General features: G+C 45.7%; 1 protein-coding gene across 2 annotated transcripts in view; it reads right to left on the bottom strand.

Moving 5' to 3' along the window:
• Positions 1–26,262, bottom strand: part of LOC139544393 (glutamate receptor ionotropic, NMDA 2B-like) — a 104,044-nt gene that overhangs the window by 6,231 nt on the left and 71,551 nt on the right. For both annotated transcript variants that reach the window (XM_071351434.1, XM_071351443.1), the window contains exons 5-13: positions 24,950–25,064; positions 24,388–24,596; positions 21,178–21,346; positions 19,685–19,838; positions 17,878–18,003; positions 15,482–15,711; positions 15,109–15,269; positions 13,220–13,407; positions 1,884–2,122 (exon numbers count right to left, since the gene is read on the bottom strand). In XM_071351434.1, the coding sequence (XP_071207535.1) occupies positions 1,884–2,122; positions 13,220–13,407; positions 15,109–15,269; positions 15,482–15,711; positions 17,878–18,003; positions 19,685–19,838; positions 21,178–21,346; positions 24,388–24,596; positions 24,950–25,064 (1,591 nt within the window). The remainder of the gene's footprint in view (positions 1–1,883; positions 2,123–13,219; positions 13,408–15,108; positions 15,270–15,481; positions 15,712–17,877; positions 18,004–19,684; positions 19,839–21,177; positions 21,347–24,387; positions 24,597–24,949; positions 25,065–26,262) is intronic.

Genomic DNA, 26,262 nt, shown 5'->3' with positions numbered 1-26,262 from the left:
ACACGTCACGATAATGAATCATGCAATAAAAGTATTTTTAAATATTCTGCGAAATGAAAGGCAGGTGTGGTTTTGTTGAAATGTTATGTTTTTATCTGGTTGTGAATTTGGCATTGTGAGGACAGTAATTCTAAGAGGTGACACCTGCCAACTAATCAAGGCATGTATGTTAGGATCAGCGCTGTGGGTTGGTGTTTCTCATGCCATTCCAGATTTTAAAAAACGAAAGATCATTGCCTGCCAGTGAAAACGTGTGTCACTGTTCATCAGGGGCGTCATGTCAAAACCATTTTTTTTGTCCATCTCTTAGTCACTCCTCTCCCCTGGCCCCCTGAGTTCATTATTCTTTTTTCTACTCTTTCCACTCTTTTATTTCTCTTTCACTCTTTCTTTGTCTTTTTTTGTCTTATTTTATCTCCATTGCCTCCTGGTCGCCATGGTGAAGCTTCTCCTCCAACGGGACTTTCTTTATCTATCTATGTATGTCCAAACAATCCCTCTATAAAGGTGATAGGACAGAGGTTACTGGCACATCTTTCCCTTTGCGCTCCTCTGTTCCTTCTGTTCCCCTTTTATGTTTTTTATCATTCTTTTTCACAGACAGATTTCCTTTTCCTCGCGTCGTATGTTATCTGTACCTCTCATCATATGCCCTCTCTTTCTTTCTTTCTGTCTCCTCCCCTCTCTCCCTGTATGTGTGCAGATTGGTTGAGCGCTATACTTTCTCATTTTTTCCACCCTCTGTCCCTCCACAACTGGAGCACTAAACCAGGCGTAGAAATCTTTAATAGACTAATATCTCTTGCAAGCGACAATAATTAGACGAGTCGTAGTCTGTAATAGTGTAGAGGGTGAAAATGAATGCTGTAATGCAGCTGCCAAATAACATCAACACCTGTACGCTTGAACCAAAAAATACTGAATTTGTATTCTATCGAGGCTCTCCCTACATGTAAACTATTTGATGTACTTTGCATAAAACCATTATTGCTGTCTTACAGAGTAACTATTGTCGAGCTCCCAAAAGAGGAAGGATACAGTAGAGAAAACTGCATTTTCAAAATGCTCAAGAGGGCATAAGAAAAACCTTTCTTAAGAAGTTCAGGCAGGTAAACATTTGCGACTGTTTCTCAAATTAATGATAATTGAGTTCAATGAGCGTGCAACAACAAAAACATTCCCCCCCTCTCTTAAAAGGTAACATTATGCAAATGCGATTGTTCCTCAAGCAATTGTTTTGCATGCGTAAACAAGCTCTCTGACTTAATAACTGCCATGACAACTGCCATGGTAAATGACCCGCATAAACAGCCCTCAGAGCAGTCCCCATTTAAAGACGCAACAACACCGTGATAAAGTCCTGTTTTTACCCTTCTATACAACTGGAATCAGTAGGCATGTAACTAACTGTAAGAGCCTTAGCATTAGTGTTATATATTAAAAAGGCTTTCAAAAGGCCCATTGGCGATGACTGTTATGTTAGTTTTGCTAGCACCGTTAGCACGGATTAGCCTAAATTCTATTAGCGTTCACAATATCAGTAGTTATACTCGTCTTGTTATCCTTGCTCAAAGGGTATCATGCAGTGTCACTACTTATTACTATGTCTCTATCACAGTTCACAAAGTATCATTAGCTTATTAGTGTAGGTTTTATTATGCCGCGTTCACATCATGTCAGCTGACTCGTTGTAGAAAGTTTCTCACTTGGGAAGTATCAGAATCAACAGATATTAAGCCCTACGCAAATAACTTACGTTAATTTGAACTTGGAAGTTCCAAGTTTCCGACATGACGTGAGCGTAGCATAAGCACAGAGTATTAGCAACCTGGCCAGGAAGTACCGGTCCGGTTAGAAGTGCTCCAATCCAGCCAATAACTCACCCTGCTGATGGAGAAGGTAAAGCCTGGCTTGCCGGTGCAGTAGCCCATGAAGCAGAAGCGCAGTTGCCAGTAGAAGGCGTGCTCGGCAATGAAGGTGATGAGCGACAGAGCCATGGCCGCCCCCAGCATGTAGAAGACGCCTGCCATGTTGTCCACGTCCAGCTGGCTGCTCATCACCTCGTTCTTCTCGTTGTGGCAGATCCCCGTCAGCCACAGAGCCTCCAGCTCCTCCATCTCTCCTGGGGGGACAAGCAGGAGATAGAGGGGGTTAGGAGGGGTTAGCAGGAGGGGTTAGTTTATGATAAGGTTAGGGGAGAGGGGCTAGTTTATAGAGGGGATAGTTTATAATAAGGTTAGGGTGAGGGGCTATATGGAGGGGTTAGTTTATAATAAGGTTAGGGTGAGGGAGTATATGGAGGGGTTAGTTTATAATAAGGTTAGGGGAGAGGGGGTATATAGAGGGGCTAGTTTATAATAAGGTTAGGGTGAGGGGGTATATGGAGGGGTTAGTTTATAATAAGGTTAGGGTAAGGGGGTATATGGAGGGGTTAGTTTATAATAAGGTTAGGGGAGAGGGGGTATATAGAGGGGCTAGTTTATAATAAGGTTAGGGTGAGGGAGTATATGGAGGGGTTAGTTTATAATAAGGTTAGGGTGAGGGGGTATATGGAGGGGTTAGTTTATAATAAGGTTAGGGTAAGGGGGTATAAGGAGGGGTTAGTTTATAATAAGGTTAGGGTGAGGGGGTATATGGAGGGGTTAGTTTATAATAAGGTTAGGGTAAGGGGGTATATGGAGGGGTTAGTTTATAATAAGGTTAGGGTAAGGGGGTATAAGGAGGGGTTAGTTTATAATAAGGTTAGGGTGAGGGAGTATATGGAGGGGTTAGTTTATAATAAGGTTAGGGTAAGGGGGTATAAGGAGGGGTTAGTTTATAATAAGGTTAGGGTGAGGGAGTATATGGAGGGGTTAGTTTATAATACGGTTAGGATGAGGGGGTATATGGAGGGGTTAGTTTATAATAAGGTTAGGGTGAGGGGGTATACGGAGGGGTTAGTTTATGATACGGTTGTAGGTTAGGGGTTAGAGGGGATATACAGTGAGGATGGGTTAGGTTGGTTCAGTTTATATTGAGTTAGGTTAGGAGAAGATGGAAAGAGAATATAGCTAGGTGCTGAAAGGAAAGGTGAGGTAATTTAATAGTATAAGGCATGAGTGCTGAGGGATACAGTACAGAGTGATACAGTGTGCTGGGGGATACTGTGTCCCTCAACAGTGTTGAGGGACACAGTGAAGTGGCATACAGTGAAGGGGGGTACAGTAGAGAGGGATACAGTGAGGAGGGAAACAGTGAAGGGGATAGAGTGCAGAGGGATACAGTAAAGGGGGATACAGTAGAGAGGGATACAGTGTTGAGGGATACAGTGTAGAGGGATACAGGGAAGAGGGATACAGTAGAGAGGGATAGAGTGAAGAGGGATACAATGTAGAGGGAAACAGTGTTGAGGGACACAGTAGAGGGATGCAGGGAAGAGGGATACAGTAGAGAGGGATACAGTGAAAAGGGATACAGTGAAGGGAATAGAGTGCAGAGGGATACAGTGAAGGGGGATACAGTAGAGAGGGATACAGTGAAGAGGGATACAGTGATGAGGGATACAGTGGAGAGGGATACAGTGAAGAGGGATACAGTGAAGGGGGATACAGTTGAGAGGGATACCGTGAAGAGGGATACAGTGAAGGGGGATACAGTAGAGAGGGATACAATAAAGGGAGCGGGACACAGTGTGGAGGGATACAGTCGAGAGAGATACAATGCAGAGGGATACATTGAAGAGGAATACCGTAAAGAGGGATACAGTAGAGGGATGCAGTGAAAATGGTTACAGTAGAGAGGGATACAGTGTAGGGGATACAGTAAAGAGGGATACAGTGAAGAGAGATACAATGTTGAGGGATACAGTGAAGAGGGATAAAGTCAAGTGGGATACAGCGGAGAGAGATACAGTGCTGAGGGATACAGTGTATAGGGATACAGGGGCGAGGGATATAGTGAAGAGGGACACAGTAGAGGGATGCAGTGAAGAGGGATACAGTAGAGAGGGATACGGTGAAGAGGGATACAGTGAAGGGGATAGAGTGCAGAGGGATACAGTGAGGGGGGATACAGTAGAGAGGGATACAGTGAAGAGGGAAACAATAAAGAGGGATACAGTAGAGGGATGCAGTGAAGAACGATACAGTGAAGTGGGATACAGTGAAGGGGGGTACAGTGAGGAGGGAAACAGTGAAGGGGATAGAGTGCAGAGGGATACAGTAAAGGGGGATACAGTAGAGAGGGATACAGTGTTGAGGGATACAGTGTAGAGGGATACAGGGAAGAGGGATACAGTAGAGAGGGATAGAGTGAAGAGGGATACAATGCAGGGGGATACAGTGTGGAGGAAAACAGTGAAGAGGGACACAGTAGAGGGATGCAGGGAAGAGGGATACAGTAGAGAGGGATACAGTAGAGAGGGATACAGTGAAAAGGGATACAGTGAAGGGGATAGAGTGCAGAGGGATACAGTGAAGGGGGATACAGTAGAGAGGGATACAGTGAAGAGGGATACAGTGATGAGGGATACAGTGGAGAGGGATACAGTGAAGAGGGATACAGTGAAGGGGGATACAGTAGAGAGGGATACAATAAAGGGAGCGGGACACAGTGTGGAGGGATACAGTCGAGAGAGATACAATGCAGAGGGATACATTGAAGAGGAATACCGTAAAGAGGGATACAGTAGAGGGATGCAGTGAAAAGGGTTACAGTAGAGAGGGATACAGTGTAGGGGATACAGTAAAGAGGGATACAGTGAAGAGAGATACAATGTTGAGGGATACAGTGAAGAGGGATAAAGTCAAGTGGGATACAGCGGAGAGAGATACAGTGCTGAGGGATACAGTGTATAGGGATACAGGGACGAGGGATACAGTGCAGAGGGATAGAGTGAAGAGGGATACAGTGTAGAGGCATACAGTAAAGAGTGATACAGTGTGGAGGGATACAGTGTGGAGGGAAACAGTGAAGCGGGACACAGTAGAGGGATGCAGTGAAGAGGGATACAGTAGAGAGGGATACAGTGAAGAGGGAAACAATAAAGAGGGATACAGTAGAGGGATGCAGTGAAGAACGATACAGTGAAGAGGGATACAATAAAGAGGGATACAGTAGAGAGGGATACAGTAGAGGGATGCAGTGAAGAGCGATACAGTGATGAGGGATACAGTGATGAGGGTTACAGTAGAGTGATGCAGTGAAGAGCGATACAGTGATGAGGGTTACAGTAGAGAGGGATACAGTAGAGTGATGCAGTGAAGAGCGATACAGTAGAGGGGGATGCAGTAAAGAGGTATAAAGTGAAGAGGGATACCGTGAAGAGGGATACTGTAAAGGGGGATACAATAGAGGGATGCAGTGAAGAGGGGTACAGTAGAGAGGGAAACAGTGGAGAGGGATACAGTGGAGAGGGATACAGTGAAGAGGGATACAGTAGAGATGGAACAGTGGAGAGGGATACAGTTGAGAGGGATACAGTGGAGAGGGATACAGTCGATAGGGATACAGTGGAGAGGGATGCAGTGGAGAGGGATACAGTTGAGAGGGATACAGTAGAGAGGGATACAATGAAGAGGGATACAGTTGAGAGGGATACAGTAGATAGGGACACAGTAGATAGGGAAACAGGGGAGAGGGATACAGTGGAGAGGGATGCAGTTGAGAGGGAAACATTGAAGAGGGATACAGTTGAGAGAGATACAGTGAAGAGGGATACAGTAGAGAGGGAAACAGTGGAGAGGGATAAAGTGCAGTGGACTGTAATTAATATTGTGAGACACTGATTAAGTTGCTTCTGATGTCTGATTGTTATTGTGACTGTGTGTGTGCATGTGTGCGTGCATGCGTGCGCGCGCGTGCGTGCGTGCGTGCGTGCGTGCGTGCGTGTGTGTGTGTGTGTGGCCATTACAGCTGTGTGTGTGAGCACAGTCAGTGCAGGAGTGAACAAATCAAATCAAATGTTATTTGTCACATGCACCGAATAAAACAGGTGTAGACTTACAAGGCCTTAACCAACAATGCATTAAAAAAAAAATAGTTCGTAAAATATTTACTAAATAAACTAAAGTTTATTATTTTTTTGAATCATTCAAAAAGTAACACAATAGATTTACATAACAATAACGAGTCAATGTGCGGGGGTACAGGTTAGTCGAGGTAATTTGTAAAGTGACATATATAATAAACAGCGAGTAGCAGCAGTGTAAAAACAAAGGGGGGAGGAGGGGGTCAAATAGTCCAGGTGACCATTTGATTAGTTGTCCAGCAGTCTTATGACTTGGGTGACTGGAGTCTTTGACAATGTTTAGGGCCTTCCTCTGACACTGGCTAGTATAGAGGTCCTGGATGTCAGGAAGCTTGGCCCCAGTGATGTACTGGGTTGTACGTACTACCCATAGAGCCTTACGGTCAGATGCCGAGCAGTTGCCATAACAGGGGACCCATGCTAAATCTTTTCAGTCTCCTGAGGGGGAAAAGGTATTGTCGTTCCCTCTTCACAACTGTCTTGGTGTGTTTGGACCATGATAGTTGGTTGGTGATGTGGACACCAAGGAACTTGAAACTCTCGACCCGCTCCACTTCAGCCCTTTCGATGGGAATGGGGGCGTGTTCGGCCCTCCTTTTCCTATAGTCCACGATCAGCTCCTTTGTCTTGCTCACATTGAGGGAGAGGTTGTTGTCCTGGCACCACACTACCAGGTCTCTGACCTACTCCCTATAGGCTGTCTCATCGTTGTCGGGGATCAGGCCTACCACTGTGGTGTCGTCAGCAAACTTAATGATGGTGTTGGAGATGTGCTTGGCCACGCAGTCGTGGGGGAACAGGGAGTACAGGTGGGGACTAAACATGCACCCCTGAGTGGTCCCAGTGTTGAGGATCAGCCTGGCAGATGTGTTGTTGCGTACCCTTACCACCTGTGCGGCTTGTCAGGAAGTCCAGGATCCAGTTGCAGAAGGAGGTATTTAGTCCCAGGGTCCATAGCTTAGTGAGGAGCTTAGTGGGTACTATGGTGTTGAACGCTGAGCTGTAGTCAATTATTATTATTATTTTTATTTCACCTTTATTTAACCAGGTAGGCCAGTTGAGAACAATTTCTCATTTACAACTGCGACCTGGCCAAGATAAAGCAAAACAGTGCGGCACAAACAACAACACAGTTACACATGGAATAAACAAAAGTACAGTCAATAACACAATAGAAAAAGTCTATATACAGTGTGTGCAAATGGCTTAAGGAGGTAAGGCAATAAATAGGCCATAGTAGCGAAGTAATTACAGTTTAGCAAATTAACACTGGAGTGATAGATGTGCAGATGATGATGTGCAAGTAGAAATACTGGTGTGCAAACGAGCAGAAAAGTTAATAAAAACAATATGGGGATGAGGTAGGTAGTTGGATGGGCTATTTACAGATGGGCTGTGCACAGCTGCAGTGATCGGTAAGCTGCTCAGATAGCTGATGCTTAAAGTTAGTGAGGGAGATATAAGTCTCCAACTTCAGTGATTTTTGAAATTCGTTCCAGTCATTGGCAGCAGAGAACTGGAAGGAAAGGCGGCCAAAGGAGGAGTTGGCTTTGGGGATGACCAGTGAGATATACCTGCTGGAGAGCGTGATAAGGGTGGGTGTTGTTATGGTGACCAGTGAGCTGAGATAAGGCGGAGCTTTACCTAGCAAAGACTTATAGATGACCTGGAGCCAGTGGGTCTGGCGACGAATATGTAGCGAGGGCCAGCCGACGAGAGCATACAGGTTGCAGTGGTGGGTGGTATATGGGGCTTTGGTGACAAAACGGATGGCACTGTGATAGACTGCATCCAGTTTGCTGAGTAGAGTGTTGGAGGCTATTTTGTAAATGACATCGCCGAAGTCGAGTATCAGTAGGATAATCAGTTTTATGAGGGTATGTTTGGCAATTTTGTATTGGATATGTTTAATATGAGTCTGGAAGGAGAGTTTACAGTCTAGCCAGACACCTAGGTATTTGTAGTTGTCCACATATTCTAAGTCAGAACCGTCCAGAGTAGTGATGCTAGTCGGGCGGGCGGGTGCTGGCAGCGATCAGTTGAAAAGCATGCATTTAGTTTTACTAGCGTTTAAGAGCAGTTGGAGGCCACGGAAGGAGTGTTGTATGGCATTGAAGCTCGTTTGGTGTCCAAAGGGCAGATGTATACAGAATGGTGTCGTCTGCGTAGAGGTGGATCAAGGAATCACCCCCAGCAAGAGCGACATCGTTGATATATACGGAGAAAAGAGTCGGCCCGAGAATTGAACCCTGTGTTACCCCATAGAGACTGCCAGAGGTCCGGACAACAGGCCCTCCGATTTGACACACTGAGCTCTATCTGAAAAGTAGTTGGTGAACCAGGCGAGGCAGTCATTTGAGAAACCAAGGCTGTTGAGTCTGCCGATAAGAATACGTTGATTGACAAAGTCGAAAGCCTTGGCCAGGTCGATGAAGACGGCTGCACAGTACTGTCTTTTATCGATGGTGGTTATGATATCGTTTAGTACCTTGAGCATGGCTGAGGTGCACCCGTGACCAGCTTGGAAACCGGATTGCACAGTGGAGAAGGTACGGTGGGTTTCGAAATGGTCAGTGATCTGTTTGTTAATAACTTGGCTTTCGAAGTCTTTAGAAAGGCAGGGCAGGATGGACATAGGTCTGTAACAGTTTGGGTCTAGAGTGTCACCCCCTTTGAAGAGGGGGATGATCGCGGCAGCTTTCCAATCTTTAGGAACCTCGAACAATATGAAAGAGAGGTTGAACAGATTGGTAATAGGGGTTGCAACAATGGCGGCGGATCATTTTAGAAAGAGAGGGTCCAGATTGTCTAGCCCAGCTGATTTGTACAGGTCCAGGTTTTTCAGCTCTTTCAGAACATCTGCTATCTGGATTTGGGTGAAGGAGAAGCTGGGGAAGCTTGGGAAAGTAGCTGTGGGGGCTGCGGAGCTGTTGGCCGGGGTTGGGGTAGCCAGGAGGAAAGCATGGCCAGCCATAGAGAAATGCTTATTGAAATTCTCGATTATCGTGGATTTATCGGTGGTGACAGTGTTTCCTAGCCTCCGTGCAGTGGGCATCTGGGAGGAGGTGCTCTTATTTTCCATGGACTTTACAGTGTCCCAAAACTTTTTGGAGTTAGAGCTACATGATGCAAATTTCTGTTTGAAAAAGCTAGCCTTTGCTTTCCTAACTGACTGTGTGTATTGGTTCCTGACTTCCCTGAAAAGTTGCATATCGCGGGGACTATTCGATGCTAGTGCAGTCCGTCACAGGATGTTTTTGTGCTGGTTGAGGGCAGTCAGGTCTGGAGTGAACCAAGGGCTATATCTGTTCTTAGTTCTACATTTTTTGAAAGGGGCATGCTTATTTAAGATGGTGAGGCAATTACTTTCAAAGAACGACCAGGCATCCTCTACTGACGGGATGAGGTCAATATCCTTCCAGGATACCCAGGCCAGGTCGATTATAAAGGCCTGCTCGCAGAAGTGTTTTGGGGAGCGTTTGACAGTGATGAGGGGTGGTCGTTTGACCGCAGGCCCATAGCGGATGCAGGCAATGAGGCAGTGATCACTGAGATCCTGATTGAAAACAGCAGAGGTGTATTTGGAGGGCAAGTTGGTCAGGATAATATCTATGAGGGTGCCCATGTTTACGGATTTAGGGTTGTACTTGGTGGGTTCCTTGATAATTTGTGTGAGATTGAGGGCATCTTGCTTAGATTGTAGCACTGCCAGGGTGTTAAGCATATCCCAGTTTAGGCCACCTAACAGAACGAACTCTGAAGATATATGGCAATCAATTCACATATGGTGTCCAGGGTACAGCTGGGAGCTGAGGGGAGTCTATAACAGGCAGCAACAGTGAGAGACTTATTTCTGGAGAGATTAATTTTAAAATTAGAAGCTCGAACTGTTTGGGCATAGACCTGGAAAGTATGACAGAACTTTGGAGGCTATCTCTGCAGTAGATTGCAATTCCTCCCCCTTTGGCAGTTCTATCTTGATGGAAAATGTTGTAGTTGGGGATGGAAATCTCAGAATTTTTGGTGGCCTTCCTATGCCAGGATTCAGACACGGCAAGGACATCAGGGTTGGCGGAGTGTGCTAAAGCAGTGCGTAAAACAAACTTCTGATGTAACATGCATGATACCAAGGCTTGTACAGTTACAGAAGTCAATGAACAGCATTCTCACATGCAGCATTCTCACAAGGTTCCTGGTGTGTGCAACACATGTCATGTTGTGTTATGTCCCCCCAACACATCCCCCGCCACAGATAATCTTCATTAATCATTGATTATGCAAGTCGCTCGTTATCTGGTCTTGATGTGGGAAACAACAGCCTCATGGGACTTCTGCTAGTCCTTGGGGTCCGGGAGGAAGTACACACACAGTCATGTGATTGCCGGTCCCACCCTAAAATATGTCTCCATAGCCCCCCCCCCTCTGTGCCCTGGAATTGGTGCTGAGGGGGAGAGGAGGGAGATTGGGGAGGACATGTCCGGTGAGATTTGTTTGATGTGAGCCACCAGAGTCTGTATCTCACCAAAGGGGATTTCCATCTCGCCTAGTGCTTGTGTAGCTAACAGTGTGCTAACTCACTCGCTGCCTGGACAGTAGCACATTTTGCCTGCCTAGTTGTTAAGACTTCCTGTTAAAGTAGGCTACAGTGAAGGACGTGAAGAAAGCTCAGCAGGTTGTGTCAAGATGACTTTGAGCTCCTCAGATGTAGGACATGCAGTCTTCGGGTTGACCTCAATACTCCTCCACCTACCCCTGCACAAGACCTGGTTGAAATATGTTTGCACAAGACTTGAGCTGTTCTTGTTTTCGTTGGCCCTGTAGAATAGAATCAATGGAGAAGTCCTACAAGTGTCCTACTTAATCAATGCTATTCACTTCTGTATGTGTTCCATGTACAGATGTAGGATCTTAATTTGATCACTCTTATGTTGCTGAGAATTGTCCTGTGCTGCAAGAAATGCAAATGAGCTTATTGATTTACATAAATTCACTGAAAACACGCACTAACACACAGTTATATTAACAGTATTGTATGGAGCCTACCTTTGTCCAGCTAATAGCCTAACCACCGATCAAGCAACTTTATGAACTAAACGTTCAAATCCTGTTTCTGCAGGATTATTTTTGCTACAACAGTACTGGTCTAATTAAGATCCTACATCTGTATGTCCTAGACCTCCACCCCCACCAAACCTTCACTCCAACAGACCTCCACCCCCACCAGACCTCCACCCCACCAGACCTTCACCCCACCAGACCTTCACCCCACCAGACCTCCACCCAAACAGACCTCCACTTCCACCAGACCTCCACTCCCACCAGACCTCCTCCCCACCAGACCTCCATCCCAACAGACCTCCATCCCCACCAGACCTCCTCCCCACCAGACCTCCACCCCACCAGACCTCCTCCCCACCAGACCTCCATCCCCACCAGACCTCCTCCCCACCAGACCCCCACCATACCCCCACCAGACCTCCACCCCCACCAGACCTCCACCCCCACCAGATCTCCACCCCCACCAGACCTCCTCCCCACCAGACCTCCACCCCACCAGACCTCCATCCCCACCAGACCTCCATCCCCACCAGACCTCCACTCCCACCAGACCTCCACTCCCACCACACACACACGAGACAAACATAGATAACCATGTTGTATGGATTATAACGGGATGACACCTTAGCAGACACCCAGTGAGGGTGAACTCTGAGCTCTTTACTAGTTTATATAAAGTGTGTTTTAACAGCACGTTAACGTTTGAATGAAATGAACGACTGATCACATACATTTGGCAGTAGATCGCAGACCTGGGTTCAAACACCACTTGAAATCTTTCAATTACTTTGAGCGTTTTCTCTAGCCAGCCTAGAGTTCCTTCCTAGGTGGGGTTTAGAATTTTGAGGATATTCTATTGGTCCATTACGCCAGCCAAGCACAGGTAAAGTATTCACAATTATTTAAAGTAGTATTTGAACCCAGGTCTGGTACATACTGTAGAGATGTATGCTACTGTATGTGAAGCTCACTTTCAGTGGCGAATCCAAATCCCTAGCCTCTTGTATCAAGAGACTTTCAACGGTCTGAAACAATCCGGACCATATCCCTCTCACACTGTAATGACCTCCCATACATTACAAAAACTGGGACATGCTATGATAGAAAATGCCAAGTGCATTCGAGCCATTGTGTGTGTGTTGTGTGTTGTGTGTGTGTGTGTGTGTGTGTGTGTGTGTGTGTGTGTGTGTGTGTGTGTGTGTGTGTGTGTGTGTGTGTATTGAGTCCCTTTTGCGCTCAGAGCAGCCTCAATTCGTCCACAGGGATGCTGGGCCATGTTGACTCCAATGCTTCCCACACTTGTGTCAAGTTGGCTGGATGTCCTTTGGGTGGGGGACCATTCTTGATACACACAGGAAACTGTTGAGCATGAAAAACCCAGCAGCGTTGCAGTTCTTGACACACTCAAACCGGTGTCTTACCTATTCACCCTCTGAATGGCATACATACACAATATATGTCTCAATTGTCTCAAGGCTTAAAAATCCTTCTTTAACCTGTCCCTTCATCTACACTGCTTGAAGTGGATTTAACAAGTGACATCAATAAGAGATCTTAGCTTTCACCTGGATTCACCTGATCAGTCTTTGTTATGGAAAGAGCAGGTGTTCCTAATGTTTTGTACACTCAGTGTAATAGAACGTTTCTCTGAAGGAGGTGAGGTGATCATCCAGGTATCTTCTCAAGACCACTTAGTGTTTCTACTATACATACTGTGGACCATAGATTCTAGATAGGACACATTTAGGAGTACAATATATAATATGTCTAAGCCAATGGAACTCAGCAGTGTAATTAAGACTGTGGTATCCAGCATCCTGTGTTCGAATCCTGGGATTCGGCAATGCAAGTGGGAGATGAACTACCAACCAGAAGGAAGCTGGTTTCAGATCCCATGTACCATCTCCAGCCGTTGTGCCCTTGAGCAAGGCACTTGTTGCTAAATGTGTAGCTGCAGGGGTGCTGCTCTGTGGTTGGCTGAAGCTGTGCTCCTACCCAAAATGTGTGTGTTGTGTGTCTGTGTGTTGTCTTGGGAAGTGGGAGGGGAGGAGGGAGCAGATGAAGAATTTCTGTCTCTGCAGATGGACTAATAAATTACTATTCAATATTCTATTCTACTGTAGGACTACGATCGCATGTCAGCTGAAGCTTTACCATCGCCGAACAGCATGAGGATGGCCAGGTCCACTGCTCTCTTCCAGCCAGAGTCCTTCTGGATGGCGATGCCGTAACCGGTGGTGGCGAACACCTTCCCGCTGCCGATGGTCACCAGTTTACAGCCCTCGTCCCTCCCGGCCATGTAGTTCAACACAGCAGCATCGTAGATGAAGGCATCCAGTTTACTGAGCAGGAGTAGGGAGGGAGATAATGGAGGATAGTTAGTGGTCAGTACTGGTCAGGCAAAGTGTTAGTAATTGTAGATATTGGTTATTTTCAGGGTTAGGAGTTTTTTCCTGATCGTATGACTGAACCAGTAAAACTCGGTGCCCTGGTTATAGCCTGTACATGGGCCTGGAGTTTTCCTGGTGAGGTCACATGGTCTGGAAAAAACTGCAGGGCCTAGTAATGAGAGATATACTGAACAAAAATATAAACGCAACATGTAACAAGTTACAGTTCATATGAGGAAATCAGTCAATTCAAATAAATTAATTAGTCCCTAATCTATGGATTTCACATGACTGGGAATACAGATATCTTTTAAAAAATGGGCCTCACAATGGGCCTCAGGATCTCGTCACGGTATTTCTGTGCATTCAAATTGCCATTGATAAAATGCAACTGTGTTCATTATCCATACCATATTCCCACCGCCACCATGGGGCACTCTGTTCACAACGTGGACATCAGCAAACTGCTCGCCCACATAGCGTCATACACAGGGTCTGCGGTTGTGAGGCCAGTTGGATGTACTGTCAAATTCTCTAAAACGTTGTTGGAGGCAGCTTGTGGTAGAGAAATGAACATTTAATTATCTGGCAACAGCTCTGGTGGACATTCCTGCAGTTAGCATGCCAATTGCACGCTCCCTCAAAACTTGAGACATCTGTAGAATTGTGTTGTGTGACAAAACTGCACATTTTAGAGTGGCTTTTTATTGTGCCCAGCACAAGGTGCTGTAATGATCATGCTGTTTAATCAGCTTCTTGATATGTCACATCTGTCAGGTGGATGGATTATCTTGGCAAAGGAGAAATGCTCACTAACAGGGATGTAAACACATTTGTGCACAAAATATGAGAGAAATAAGGTTTTTGTGCCTACGGAACAACTCTGGGATCTTTTATTTCAGCTCATGAAACATGGGACCAGCACTTCACATGTTACGTTTATACTAAGTAAGTGACCTATGACAGGTTTAGGTGACAAACCCACAACTCATCAACTCCCCATGGCTACAGCATGTTAGTGATGCACACCCCTGCAGACATACCATCTTACAATACCAATGGCTAGCTAGCAGTTCAACCAGCTCCCTCCCAACCAAGCCAAAAGAAGAGAAACCCACAGATGGCTATATGAAGCTCTAATGTTCTAACCCGCACTCTGCATTCTTAATTCTTGGAAAGGAAGAAGGGAGGAGACCATCACATCAGATCAGCTCTCAGCCTCCACCAACAACCACCAGGCTGTTGCTTGCTGCTATTCTGAGCTAAGGAGCAGTGGCAGGCAGCAGCAAGCAACAGCAGCAGCTCTGCTAGCTTCCCACCCACCCACACTCCCTCCCCTCCATCCATCCATCCCTCTCTCCTCTCCCTCACCCATTCTCCCTCCATCCCTCCCTCTCCCTGACCCTCCCTCCCTCCCTCTCCCTGACCCTCCCTCCCTCCCTCCCTCCCTCCCTCCCTCCCTCCCTCCCTCCCTCCCCTCCCCTCCATCCCACTCTCTCTCCTCTCCCTAACCCTCCACCCATCCTCCCCTCTTTTCCCCCCTCTCCCTAACCCTCCCTCCCTCCCCTCCATCCCCCTCTCTCTCCTCTCCCTAACCCTCCACCCATCCTCCCCTCTTCTCCCCCCCTCTTCCCCTCCCTCTCCTTCTCTCACCCTCCCTTGAGGCTTGCCAGGGCCTCGTCCACGTTCTTCTGGTGGAAGCTGGTCATATACTGGTGCATCTCTGGGTAATTGTTGCGGATGTTCCGTTCCGTGCTTCCGTTGGGCACCGTTCCGAAACGGAATGGCGGGGAGAAGGCGTTGGGTTTTTGGAACTGTGTGTGTGGGGGGGGGGGGGTCCAGAAGAGAAGAGAAAAGGAGAGAAAATAGCAGGGGTTGGTGTGGTGAGGTGGACAAGGCACCGGGTTCCATCAAATGCTCTTAATGCATTATGCTTCTGGACTAACCGGAAATGAATCTGCTTGGGAAACGCAACGCTGGGTACATACAGGCAGGTGAAGACACACACACGCACGCACGCACACACCTTATTGTCGCTGAGGCCCGACACCTGATCCACATACTCCTCCTGGATCATGAAGGCAGCCAGGTTGGCAGTGTAGGAGGCCAGGAAGATGACAGCGAAGAAGGCCCACACCGACACCATGATCTTACTGGTGGTGCCTTTAGGGTTCTGGACGGGGACAGAGTTGTTGAAAACCAGGCCCCACAGCAGCCAGATGGCCTTGCCGATGGTGAAGGAGGGGCCACCGGGCTCTGGGGGAAGAAAAGAGGGATGGGGAGAGGAAGTCAAGAGAGAGGGAGGGAAAGAGGGAGAAGGGAGTTGATTGGTTTGGTGGCTATGCTCCCAATTAAAAAGCACTTCATTTAATAGTCCTGATGTTGGCTTTTTGTCATTGATCTGAGGTAGGTTATGTTATAGGTGAAAGCAACATGGTGGACACTTGTCCTTCTGCCTGCCAAGGATCATGAACAAAATGAGAGGAGAGAAATCCTGTTGGGAAGTATTGGGACGTAAAGCCAGTTGGCTCCTGCTATACCAGGCTCCACTGTAGCAGAATCAGAACTGACGCCCTGGCTGGCTATCTGCATCCACATCCATGGGGTGCTTGGAGAGAGGGACAGAGAGGGAGAGAGAGGGAGGGAGGGAGAGAGAGAGAGAGGGAGGGAGAGAGAGGGAGAGAGAGGGATAGAGTGAAGGATGGAGAGAGAGAGAGAGAGAGAGAGAGAGAGAGAGAGAGAGAGAGGGAGGGAGAGAGAGAGAGAGAGAGAGAGAGAGAGGGAGAGATAGAGATAGAGTGAAGGATGGAGAGAGAGGGAGAGTGAGAGAGTGAAGGAGGGAGAGAGAGAGTGTGAAGGAGGGAGCGAGAGAAGGGTAGAGATAGAGAGGGAGAAAGAGAGAGCGAGAGAAGGAGGGTGAAGGTGGGGGTGGATTGGTGTCCAAAAGGCTACAATTATGCTACAGCTGCAGCAACAAGCAATACAATACAACACGGTGTGTGCGTGTGCATGTGCGTGTGTGTTTGTGTGTGCATGTGCGCTTAACACGGCTTACATAACCTGTATTGGAAGTCATTAAATCATGATACCGTGGGCGCGTAAACAGCAGAGGAACCAACATCTCTCTCTCTCTCTCTCTTTTCTTTCTCTCTCTCTTCCTATCTCTCTCTCCCTCTCTGTTTTCTACAGTGGCTACAGTGAATTGTAGCACATTATACAGCAGCAACAGACAGTGTAGATAACCCACCATTACCCTGCCCTGCCTGGCTCATCACTACACACTTATCCCCCTGTCGCCAATATAAAGCAACAACACAAAAAGCAGTGTGGATATAAAACTCCTATGATGTTATCTTGAGTGGGCTGGAGTGGTGGAATGTTAATGCGTTCCTCTGCATTGTATATGGAGCCAGGGAGGGTGTGAAGAAAAGAAGCACAGTGTAAAATAGAATCCTGCTGCTGCCGTGGAAACGGAACCGTTGATTTTGTGTTTTGGGGTGTTGGGAACATTATTCAATTCTGTGGGTAGTGTCATAAACATTCTGTCACAACTTTGGTTTTTCTGTATTCGTTTTCAACACAATGGACCTGTGGAAACTGTTTAACGGAGGTGTAATGGTGGTGGTTTATGTGAAGAGTAACCTTAAGACCTGCGTTAGCTCCCCAAGCCAATGCCTAGCCTTTAGCTCGGCGGGTTAACACAATCTTGTGTCGTACAGGAGACCCAGGATCAAACCCCAGTCGGTGTATTGGGAAACAACATGATGTCTTTAGGTACAGGGAGACTTGTTACTCGTGCTTAATGACGCCCAAGGCATTCTGTTATTGTGTAATGATGATGATGTTAGACAGGTTTTCATTTTAATCTACAGCTCCATCTAAGAACAGCTATTATTGTATTGTTCGTCCTGATGACTAGATGGCTGTGTCCTGATGACTAGATTGCGGTGTCCTGATGACTAGATGTCGGTGTCCTGATGACTAGATGTCTGTGTCCCAAATGGCACCCAATTCCCTATATAGTGCACTACTTTTGACCTTTGAGCCCTGGAAAAATGCACTACATGGGGAATTGGGTGCCATTTGGGACACAACCTATATGTGTTTCATTTAAAGAGTGTGGCGGGAGTGACTGAGGTGTCCTCCTTATATTGAGTGGAAATGTTTCAATGTGTTTAATTTCCCAACCTTGGCTGCCTGCTGCCTGGCTGGTGACAGAGGGGAAGAGAAAGGTGTTCAATTGACAAGTTCTCTCTCTCGCTCTTTCTCTGTTTGTCTGTGTGTGTGTCTGTGTGTCTGTGTGTCTGTGTGTCTGTGTGTGTGTGTGTGTGTGTGTGTGTGTGTGTGTGTGTGTGTGTGTGTGTGTGTGTGTGTGTGTGTGTGTGTGTGTGTGTGTGTGTGTGTGTGTATCCTCTCTCTCACCTCGTCCGTCTGCCAGGCAGCGGTTGTAGCCGACCGGGCTGAAGTACTCAAACACAAACACAGCAATCGCCGACACGAGCAGCAGCATCACAAACATCATCACCCACACGTCCGCACTGAACGGCTCTGAGAGAAGAAGATAGAGAGGGAGAGAAAGAGGGAGAGAGAGAGAGAGAGAGAGAGAGGAAGGGAGAGAGAGAGAGAGAGAGGGAGGGAGGGAGACAGACGAAGGCTGGTAAATTAAACAAATTCATCAATGACCAAGTAGGTAATGGCATTTCTGTGTGTGTGCGCGTGTGTGCTTATTTACCATGTCTGTGTGTGTGTGCTTATTTATCATGTCTGTGTCTGTGTGTGTGTGTGGTTATTTACCATGTCTGTGTGTGTGTGTGTGCTTATTTATCATGTCTGTGAGTGTGTGTGTGGTTATTTACAGTGTCTGTGTGTGTGTGTGGTTATTTACCGTGTCTGTGTGTGTGTGTGCTTATTAACCATGTGTGTGTGTGTGTGCGTGTGTGTGTGTGTGTGTGTGTGTGTGTGTGTGTGTGTGTGTGTGTGTGTGTGTGTGTGTGTGTGTGTGTGTGTGTGTGTGTGTGTGTGTGTGTGTGTGTGTGTGTGTGTGTGTGTTTATTTACCATGTCTGTGTGTGTGGTTATGTAGCCTACTGAGTGTGTGTGTCATGACTGTCCAGGATAATCCAAATAGGTCAGATCAGGTTTACAATGAATAACTTCAATCAAACCCCCTTTCACCCGTGGAGGCCAGAAAAGCGTGAAGCTGCAGATGTGCGTTTATAGTGGTTTGAACTTTGAAACTCAACACGAGGTGGAGACGATAAACTCACCTCCCGGACAATCACTGGTACGACTGATTAGCTGTCCTAAGTAAAGTTAAGTAGGACCATCCTGTTACTCAAGCCATCGTCTTACACTACTCTCATCACCCCACTGCGAAACCATCGATACAGCTGGCTAGCCTATCTTCAAAGAAGCATCTTCAAGAGTGAATGGAAGGAAAATCAACTCTGTAGTTCTGTTCAGGACTACATGACAAGTCACCGGATACCTTCAAAGAAGGACAACAGTAGAAGACTTGTTGGAACCATTTTGGACAATCAGAGCCTTACAAGTGTGCCGCAAAAAGGCCCAACCTCCTTTCCAAGATGCCCTGTTCACCGAGAGATCCCTGGCGAACCCAGGCGTTTCACATGAATACATTCATGATTTCTTAGTCAAAGCGGGCAGTGGTTTGTGTGCAAAGTATATGGTTACTGTAGGTGAGAGTAGTTTCTGAATGTACCAATGTTAAGTGTCTCTGTCCCTCTCTCTCTCCATCTCTTCTTTAACAGACATCCATGTTGTTGTCATTCTGCTAGGGATCTGTTTTCAGTGTATTAGTGTATTTCAGTCTCCAGGCAAAAGCTGGTGCAGAGTGTGTATGTTTATCGTGTGTTACCATTTAGTTAGCTAGAAAATAAATAATTAAACCAATTTGTGTAATACTGAATTATAAGTAAGGCTCGGGTTTTTGCAGATGCAAGGAGGTTAAAACTGTTCAAAATTATGATATGATACGAGGTTATGATTAATAAGTTGACTGTTTATAGATGTGATAGGTAAAGACCTTTTTAGAGTTTAATTCGGGAGATGGTAACCGCTCTCATGAATCATTTAATTGGGTAACAATTAAACATAGTTAGCTAATTAGATAAATAACAGTCTTCAGAATAATGTTAAAGTCAAGTCACGACATATGTATGTGAAGCATCTCCATCAACACCAGGTGCCAGTGGTACTCTGATTCTCACCAAGGAAGGCGGAGGGGGAGACAGTGCCGTTGCTACGGGAGACCAGGACACTAATCCCCGTCTCGATGAAGGGCACGGAGAAGTCAATGACCTCAGACCTCTCCGCGTTGATGGTGAGCGACCCCACGGCCATGTGGGCCTTCTTCTGCTCCACCTGAGTCAATGAGAGAGACAGGGTCAGTGGGAGGTCACTTTGGATCTGATACAAAACATGACCGAGAGAAACAGCAAAGGAGCAGGAAACTGGGTTACTACTTTATACTACAACTGTAAACTACTGTATATCCGTGAGAGGTCACCTTTTCCCTTCACATACGCTGCCATTTTAGATCTGATACGAAACATGACTGCGAAAAATAATGAAGGAGAAGGAAACTGGGTTACTACACTGTATAGTGAATCACTACTACAGCTGGAAATATCTCTGTTCTTGCCATGAACCTTTCCCTCCCCTGCTCTCTCCCTATATCCTAATCCCTCCCTCCCCTCACTCACTCCCGTCCCTCCCTCCTCTGAGTCTCTACAGGTATATTTAGCTGTTAATACCTGAGGCCTTGGGCAGTGTATAATAGTGGGCCACAACAGGCTGTGTTAACAGGGTAAACACATAGCAGAGTGAGCATGAATTCTTCCCTCCCCTCTGCTCTCTCCCTCTTCTCTCCCTCCTCCTCGTGATGTTTTTCATTTGTTTGTGCCCATTTCTCTCTCTCATTTATCTTTGGCTCCCTCCTTCTCTCCTATCTAAATGAAATCATTAGCTGCGTACTTAGATGATGAGAACATGCATGCCTGTGCATTTGCATAAGCCGGGTGTGCCTACGTTGACACATCTCCCTGTCGTTTTACTACAGAATCCAGTCAAGGTTTTATAATGCCAGAGGAATCCATTCCACAGCATCTCTGTCCCTGATATACAAATACAACATTTATCAGTTGTCAGGCAAGGCTACACATGTCTTCTTCCCACCCGCGATCGTTTAACTTGGACATCGTTTCATAAAGGATGTAGTACAGTGCTGTATCTAACACGTGCTGTGTGATTTAATATGGGAATTAATGCCGGCGAGGTAGGGGCTTTCCCTGAGGCTCTTCCCGCTGCTAACTCTCCCTCTCTGAGTCTGATGAAGAGCCTCCTCTCCTTCTCTCCCAGACTTGAAATGAGCGGATCAAAGCCCCCCGCAGGCTAGGATATAGAGGCAGTCAAATCAGACCTGCTGGGTTCAAATAGTATTCACCGTCTGTCAAAATACTTTGTGCTGCACTCACTTGAGCTTGTCTGGTGCGATAGAAGCAATAGAATAGTCCCACACGTGCAAACCCCGCCCTCCTAGCACTTCAGGCAGACTCAATCAATCAAACAGTCAAAGTATTTGAACACATTTCAAATACTATTCGAACCCAGATCTGGAAGAGTAAGAACGCCAAAAGAGAAACAAAGAAGAAGAAAAGAACGGCCAAAGAGAGTCAGTGAGAAAGAACGGACAAACTCCCACCTCCCCGACCATTCCATTCCAGGTGCCGTTGATCTTCTTGCCGTGCTTTCCGTTGGTGACCAGGTAGAGGTCATAGGTGAACTTGACCTGCTTGGCGATCTTCTTCAGGATGTCGATGCAGAAACCTTTACAGCAGCGCTTGGTGTACTGGCCAGGTACTGTCTGGTTGCTGAGAGAGAGATTTTTTAAATGTATTTTCCCTTTTGTACTTTAACTATTTGCACATAGCTACAACACTGCATATAGACATAATATGACATTTGAAATGTCTTCATTATTTTAGAACTTTTGTGAGTGTAATGTTTACTGTCATTTTTTTTATTGTTTATTTCACTTTTGTTTATTATCTATTTTAGTTGCTTTGGAAATGTAAACATATGTTTCCCATGAAAATTGAAATTGAAACAGAAGGAGAAAAAGACAGAAGGAGGAGGATAAGAGAGAGAGGGAGGGAGAGGGAGAATGACAGAGAAAGAGAGATAAAGAGTGAGACACAGAGAGAGAAATAAAAGGATAAGAGCGAGAGGAAGAGCAATAGAAAGAGAGGAAAGATAAGAAAGAGAAAGAGAGAGAAAAATGAGGATAATGGGGCACAGGTAGACATCAATGACCAGGAGGCAAAAATAATTGGGGCCAATCAAAGAGCGGTAGAAGAGAGGGGGGACAGGTACAGGATGCTGAGAAGAGAGGGGGGGACAGGTACAGGATGCTGAGAAGAGAGGGGGGGACAGGTTCAGGATGCTGAGAAGAAAGGAGGGACAGGCACAGGATGATCAGAGTAAAGGGGGACAGGTACAGGATGATCAGAAGAGAGGACAGGTACAGGATGATCAGAAGAGAGGAGGACAGGTACAGGGTGATCAGAAGAGAGGAGGACAGGTACAGGATGATCAGAAGAGAGGGGGACAGGTACAGGATGATCAGAAGAGAGGAGGACAGGTACAGGATGATCAGAAGAGAGGAGGACAGGTACAGGATGATCAGAAGAGAGGAGGACAGGTACAGGATGATCAGAAGAGAGGGAGACAGGTACAGGATGATCAGAAGAGAGGAGGACAGGTACAGGATGATCAGAATGAAGGGGGACAGGTACAGGATGATCAGAAGAGAGGGGGACAGGTACAGGATGATCAGAAGAGAGGAGGACAGGTACAGGATGATCAGAAGAGAGGAGGACAGGTACAGGATGATCAGAAGAGAGGGGAACAGGTACATGATGATCAGAAGAGAGGAGGACAGGTACAGGATGATCAGACGAGAGGAGGACAGGTACAGGATGATCAGAAGAGAGGGGGAGAAACAATAAATAAACAGTGATGGTGAGGTTGACAGGAGAGGTGAGAAGAGGATGAAATGTCAATAATAAAAGGAGGAAAGGGCAAGGAATGAGAGGCAGGAGCTCCAGGGAATTTAGATAGGCCAGCAGAGAGAGAGAAATGGAGTGAGAGAAAAGGAGAGAGAGAATAGGAGTGAGAGAAAAAGGAGGGCAATGAGGGGAATCCATTATGGGAGGGCAAGGTGAAGTGGAGAAACTGAAGAAGGGTAAGTGTAGTGAAGCGTGAACAAAATGTGGACGAGAAAAGTAAAATAGTCCAGATATAGGAAGAGGGAGGGAACGGATGGGGGTTATCAGAAGACAAATAGATTGAGAGAGGATGAAAGGATGAAATGGAGAGATAGATGAAATGACCAAAACACATTAGAGGGAAAGAAGTACAGCACGATAGAAAAGTATGGGCATGGAAAAGGGAGGAGGACAGAGAGAGATATGGACAGCGGAGAAAAAGAAATACAAGACAGACAGGACATACAGAACAAAGCCTCCAGCATGTTATATATAGAGTCAACATAACAAAGGTTAACGTACCCTTAATTCATTCATTAAGGTATACCCTTAATATCATTTCAGCTATCTGAATTATGTGAATAAAAACAATACATTACAGAAGCTGATTAAGTTGAGTCACAGGTATTATGATGCTTTAGGGTGTCACGCCCTGGCCTTAGTATTCTTTGTTTTCTTTATTATTTTAGTTAGGTCAGGGTGTGACATGGGGTATGTTTGTGTTTTTGTCTTGTCTTGGGTGGTTGTAGTGTCTAGGGGGATTTGTTAGAGTGTATGGGTTTGTGTTGAGTGAATGTTTCTAGGGAAGTCTATGGTTGAGTGAATGTGTCTAGGTATGTCTATGGTTGCCTGAGTGGTTCTCAATCAGAGACAGATGTTTTTCATTTGTCTCTGATTGGGAGCCATATTTAAGGCGGCCATAGGCATCATGTATTTGTGGGTAATTGTCTATGTTCTATGTTGCATGTGTGCACTAGTTTTTCATAGCTTCACGTTCGTCTGTTTGTTGTTTTGTTTCATTTTTCTTCTTATAATTAAAGAAGATGTATTTTGCACACGCTGCGCCTTGGTCATCTCTCTCTCATAGACGATCGTGACACAGGGCTTATTAACCTAATGTAGCAGGCGTAAAATAAACACCTGAGCGGGGCGATGGAGACCGGAAGCATCCGGTTCAGGCTTGACCTCTTTTCTGCTTTCCCCCTAAAACCGGATGCTTCCGTTTTATAGATGCCATGAAGGTCCTAGACATTTTCTGCCCTAAAAGTAGAATTTGAGCTCTGTTTTTAATCCAGATATTGGTCTGTTTTTAATCCAGATATTGGTCTGTTTTTAATCCAGATATTGGTCTGTTTTTAATCCAGATATTGGTCTGTTTTTAATCCAGATATTGCTCTGTTTTTAATCCAGATATTGCTCTGTTTTTAAAAGAGATATTGCTCTGTTTTTAATAGAGATATTGTCTATGGTTCTCATAGGATTCTGAGCTACAGGTATGACACCCTAAACATTGACGTCTATATTCAATAGTGATCACAGGAGGCTGCTGAGGGGAGGACGGCTCATAATAATGTCTGGAATGGAGTGAATGGAAACCATGTGTTTGATGTGTTTGAAACCATTCCATTGATTCCGTTCCAGCCATGACTATGAGCCCGTTCTCTCCAATTAAGGTGCCACCAGCCACCTGTGATAGTGATATAGGTCTATAGTTTTCACAGTACTTTGAGTTGTTTCATGAAGGAGGTAATGGTATAAACGGCTATAATTGAATTTGGCATCAGTACTCAAGATATGATCAATAGGAGAGAGGGAATACAGTATAGGGTTGTGTATTTGGTTGAGGTGGATCAAAGTTGTCTTACAGTATTTTAAGCTGTTTCCTGCACGGCACGGTGTTCCTCATGCAGGTGCCACTGAGGGGGTCCACGTCCTCCACGATGACAAAGGGAGCCTCCTCCAGCGTCACGATGGACAGGTGGTCGTCCTCCCGGGCCTCCCCATCGGAGAACAGCTCGAACCTGGGCCACACGTGGTACTTCATGGACAGGGAGCTGTTCTCCCACTTACCCACCTGGGGATGGGAGGAGGGAAGGGAGAGGGGAGGGAAGAGAGAGAGGAGGGAAGAGAGAGAGGAGGGAAGAGTGATTGGGTGGTGTGCATAATCATAAATAATCAGCGACAGATAAAACTTAGACAAATAAAGAGAGAGAAAGAGAGAGAGGAGGAAGAGAAAGAGAAAGAGAGAGAGAGAGAGAGAGAGAGAGAGAGAGAGAGAGAGAGAGAAAAAGAGAAAGAGAAAAGAGAATGAGAAAGAAAGAGAGAGGAAGAAAAAGAAAGTGAGAGAAATCAAAGAAAGGAACCAGAGAAATGGAGAGAATGAGAGAGAGACATAGAAAGAGAAGGAGAGGAAGAAGAGATACTCACCTTGTCCCAGCGTCTCTGCTTGTCTAGCAGGGTGATGACCAGTTTGGGATGCATCTGGTATCCATCCTCACTGAACGACAGGTTACGTCCCTCGAACGTCACGTTCATCAAATACCTGCGGGGAAACAATGTTACTATAGTTATTACACCATTACAACACAGGTTTAAGAATGTCTTAAAGCTGCAGTCCTTAATTCAAACAACAACAATGACTTGACTGATACCTGTGGGCAAAACACCTCACAATGTTGTTACTGCTATAAGAGTAACTGGATGTAACGTGTTACCCACTAAACACTCTAATATAGTGTATGACACATGGTGGTTTCACACTACAGTAACATTAATACATTTGACTAACATAGAAGGTGCTCTTATACAGGGCGACTTACAATAACACGGGTGTCCCACAAAAAGAATGCCTTTTGCGTCCCTTTGACATTTTAAGCAGATATTGTGCGTCAATATTGAATTTATAAAAGGCTGTTATGTGAAATGAAGTGCCCTTTTAATATAGACCACATGGAGAAATCAATAAATGAAAGATTGAGCATTTTGACATGTCCCTCCGCGCACCGCCTGTGACGTTTTAACACCCTATGTCATTGTAAAGCCCTAGTTACTTTGTTGCTTTGACAAAGTCATTTCTTAACGTTAGTATTTATTTCACGTGATTCGTGATTCATTTACGTCCCTTTTTACGCATGTTGAAACTACTGCTTTGTGAAAATGAAATTATAAAGATACATTAATCATCTAATAGTCAAATCATCATGAAAGCAGGTGAGCTGGTTCTACCCTTTTTTGGCAATTTCTGGTGTTTTGTGTTGGAAAACTGAGCGGGTTGAGCGTTAACCTGTTACCCATAGATAAACAGACTAGAAATGTTTTAACACTTTCCATTATTTTGTGAAGCTTACATTTAGTTGCCACTCCCTGATGCACATAGCAAGCTTCCATTCCCCCTGTCACAATGGGATTTATGGCTGATTTAAGATGAAATCGTCAACCCTGTTACAGTCAACCCTGTTACAGTCAACCCTGTTACGGTCATTTTTTTATTTGAACATGTGCTCTTTATGTTAAAAGTATGTGAAATCAAACGTTTTTAGGGACTAAGTTAAACTTCTCAAAAGGCAACGGTGGAATGACCCAACTGCATATTTTTGGTTCTAAATCAACTGCAAACCCTAATGTACACAGTGGAAATGATAACATGGTTGCAGAAACACACACAAATGCAAAGAAGTCATGAAGGCATTGAATTTGAGAACCTGAGTTATTGTATGTTAATGTTCTTAAGGTTGCCTGGT

The sequence above is a fragment of the Salvelinus alpinus genome, chromosome 2, assembly GCF_045679555.1.
Source record: "Salvelinus alpinus chromosome 2, SLU_Salpinus.1, whole genome shotgun sequence".
Taxonomy (NCBI): Eukaryota; Metazoa; Chordata; class Actinopteri; order Salmoniformes; family Salmonidae; genus Salvelinus; species Salvelinus alpinus.
The sequence above is the reverse complement of the archived record's forward strand: the minus strand, read 5'-3'. Positions and strand labels throughout refer to the sequence as shown.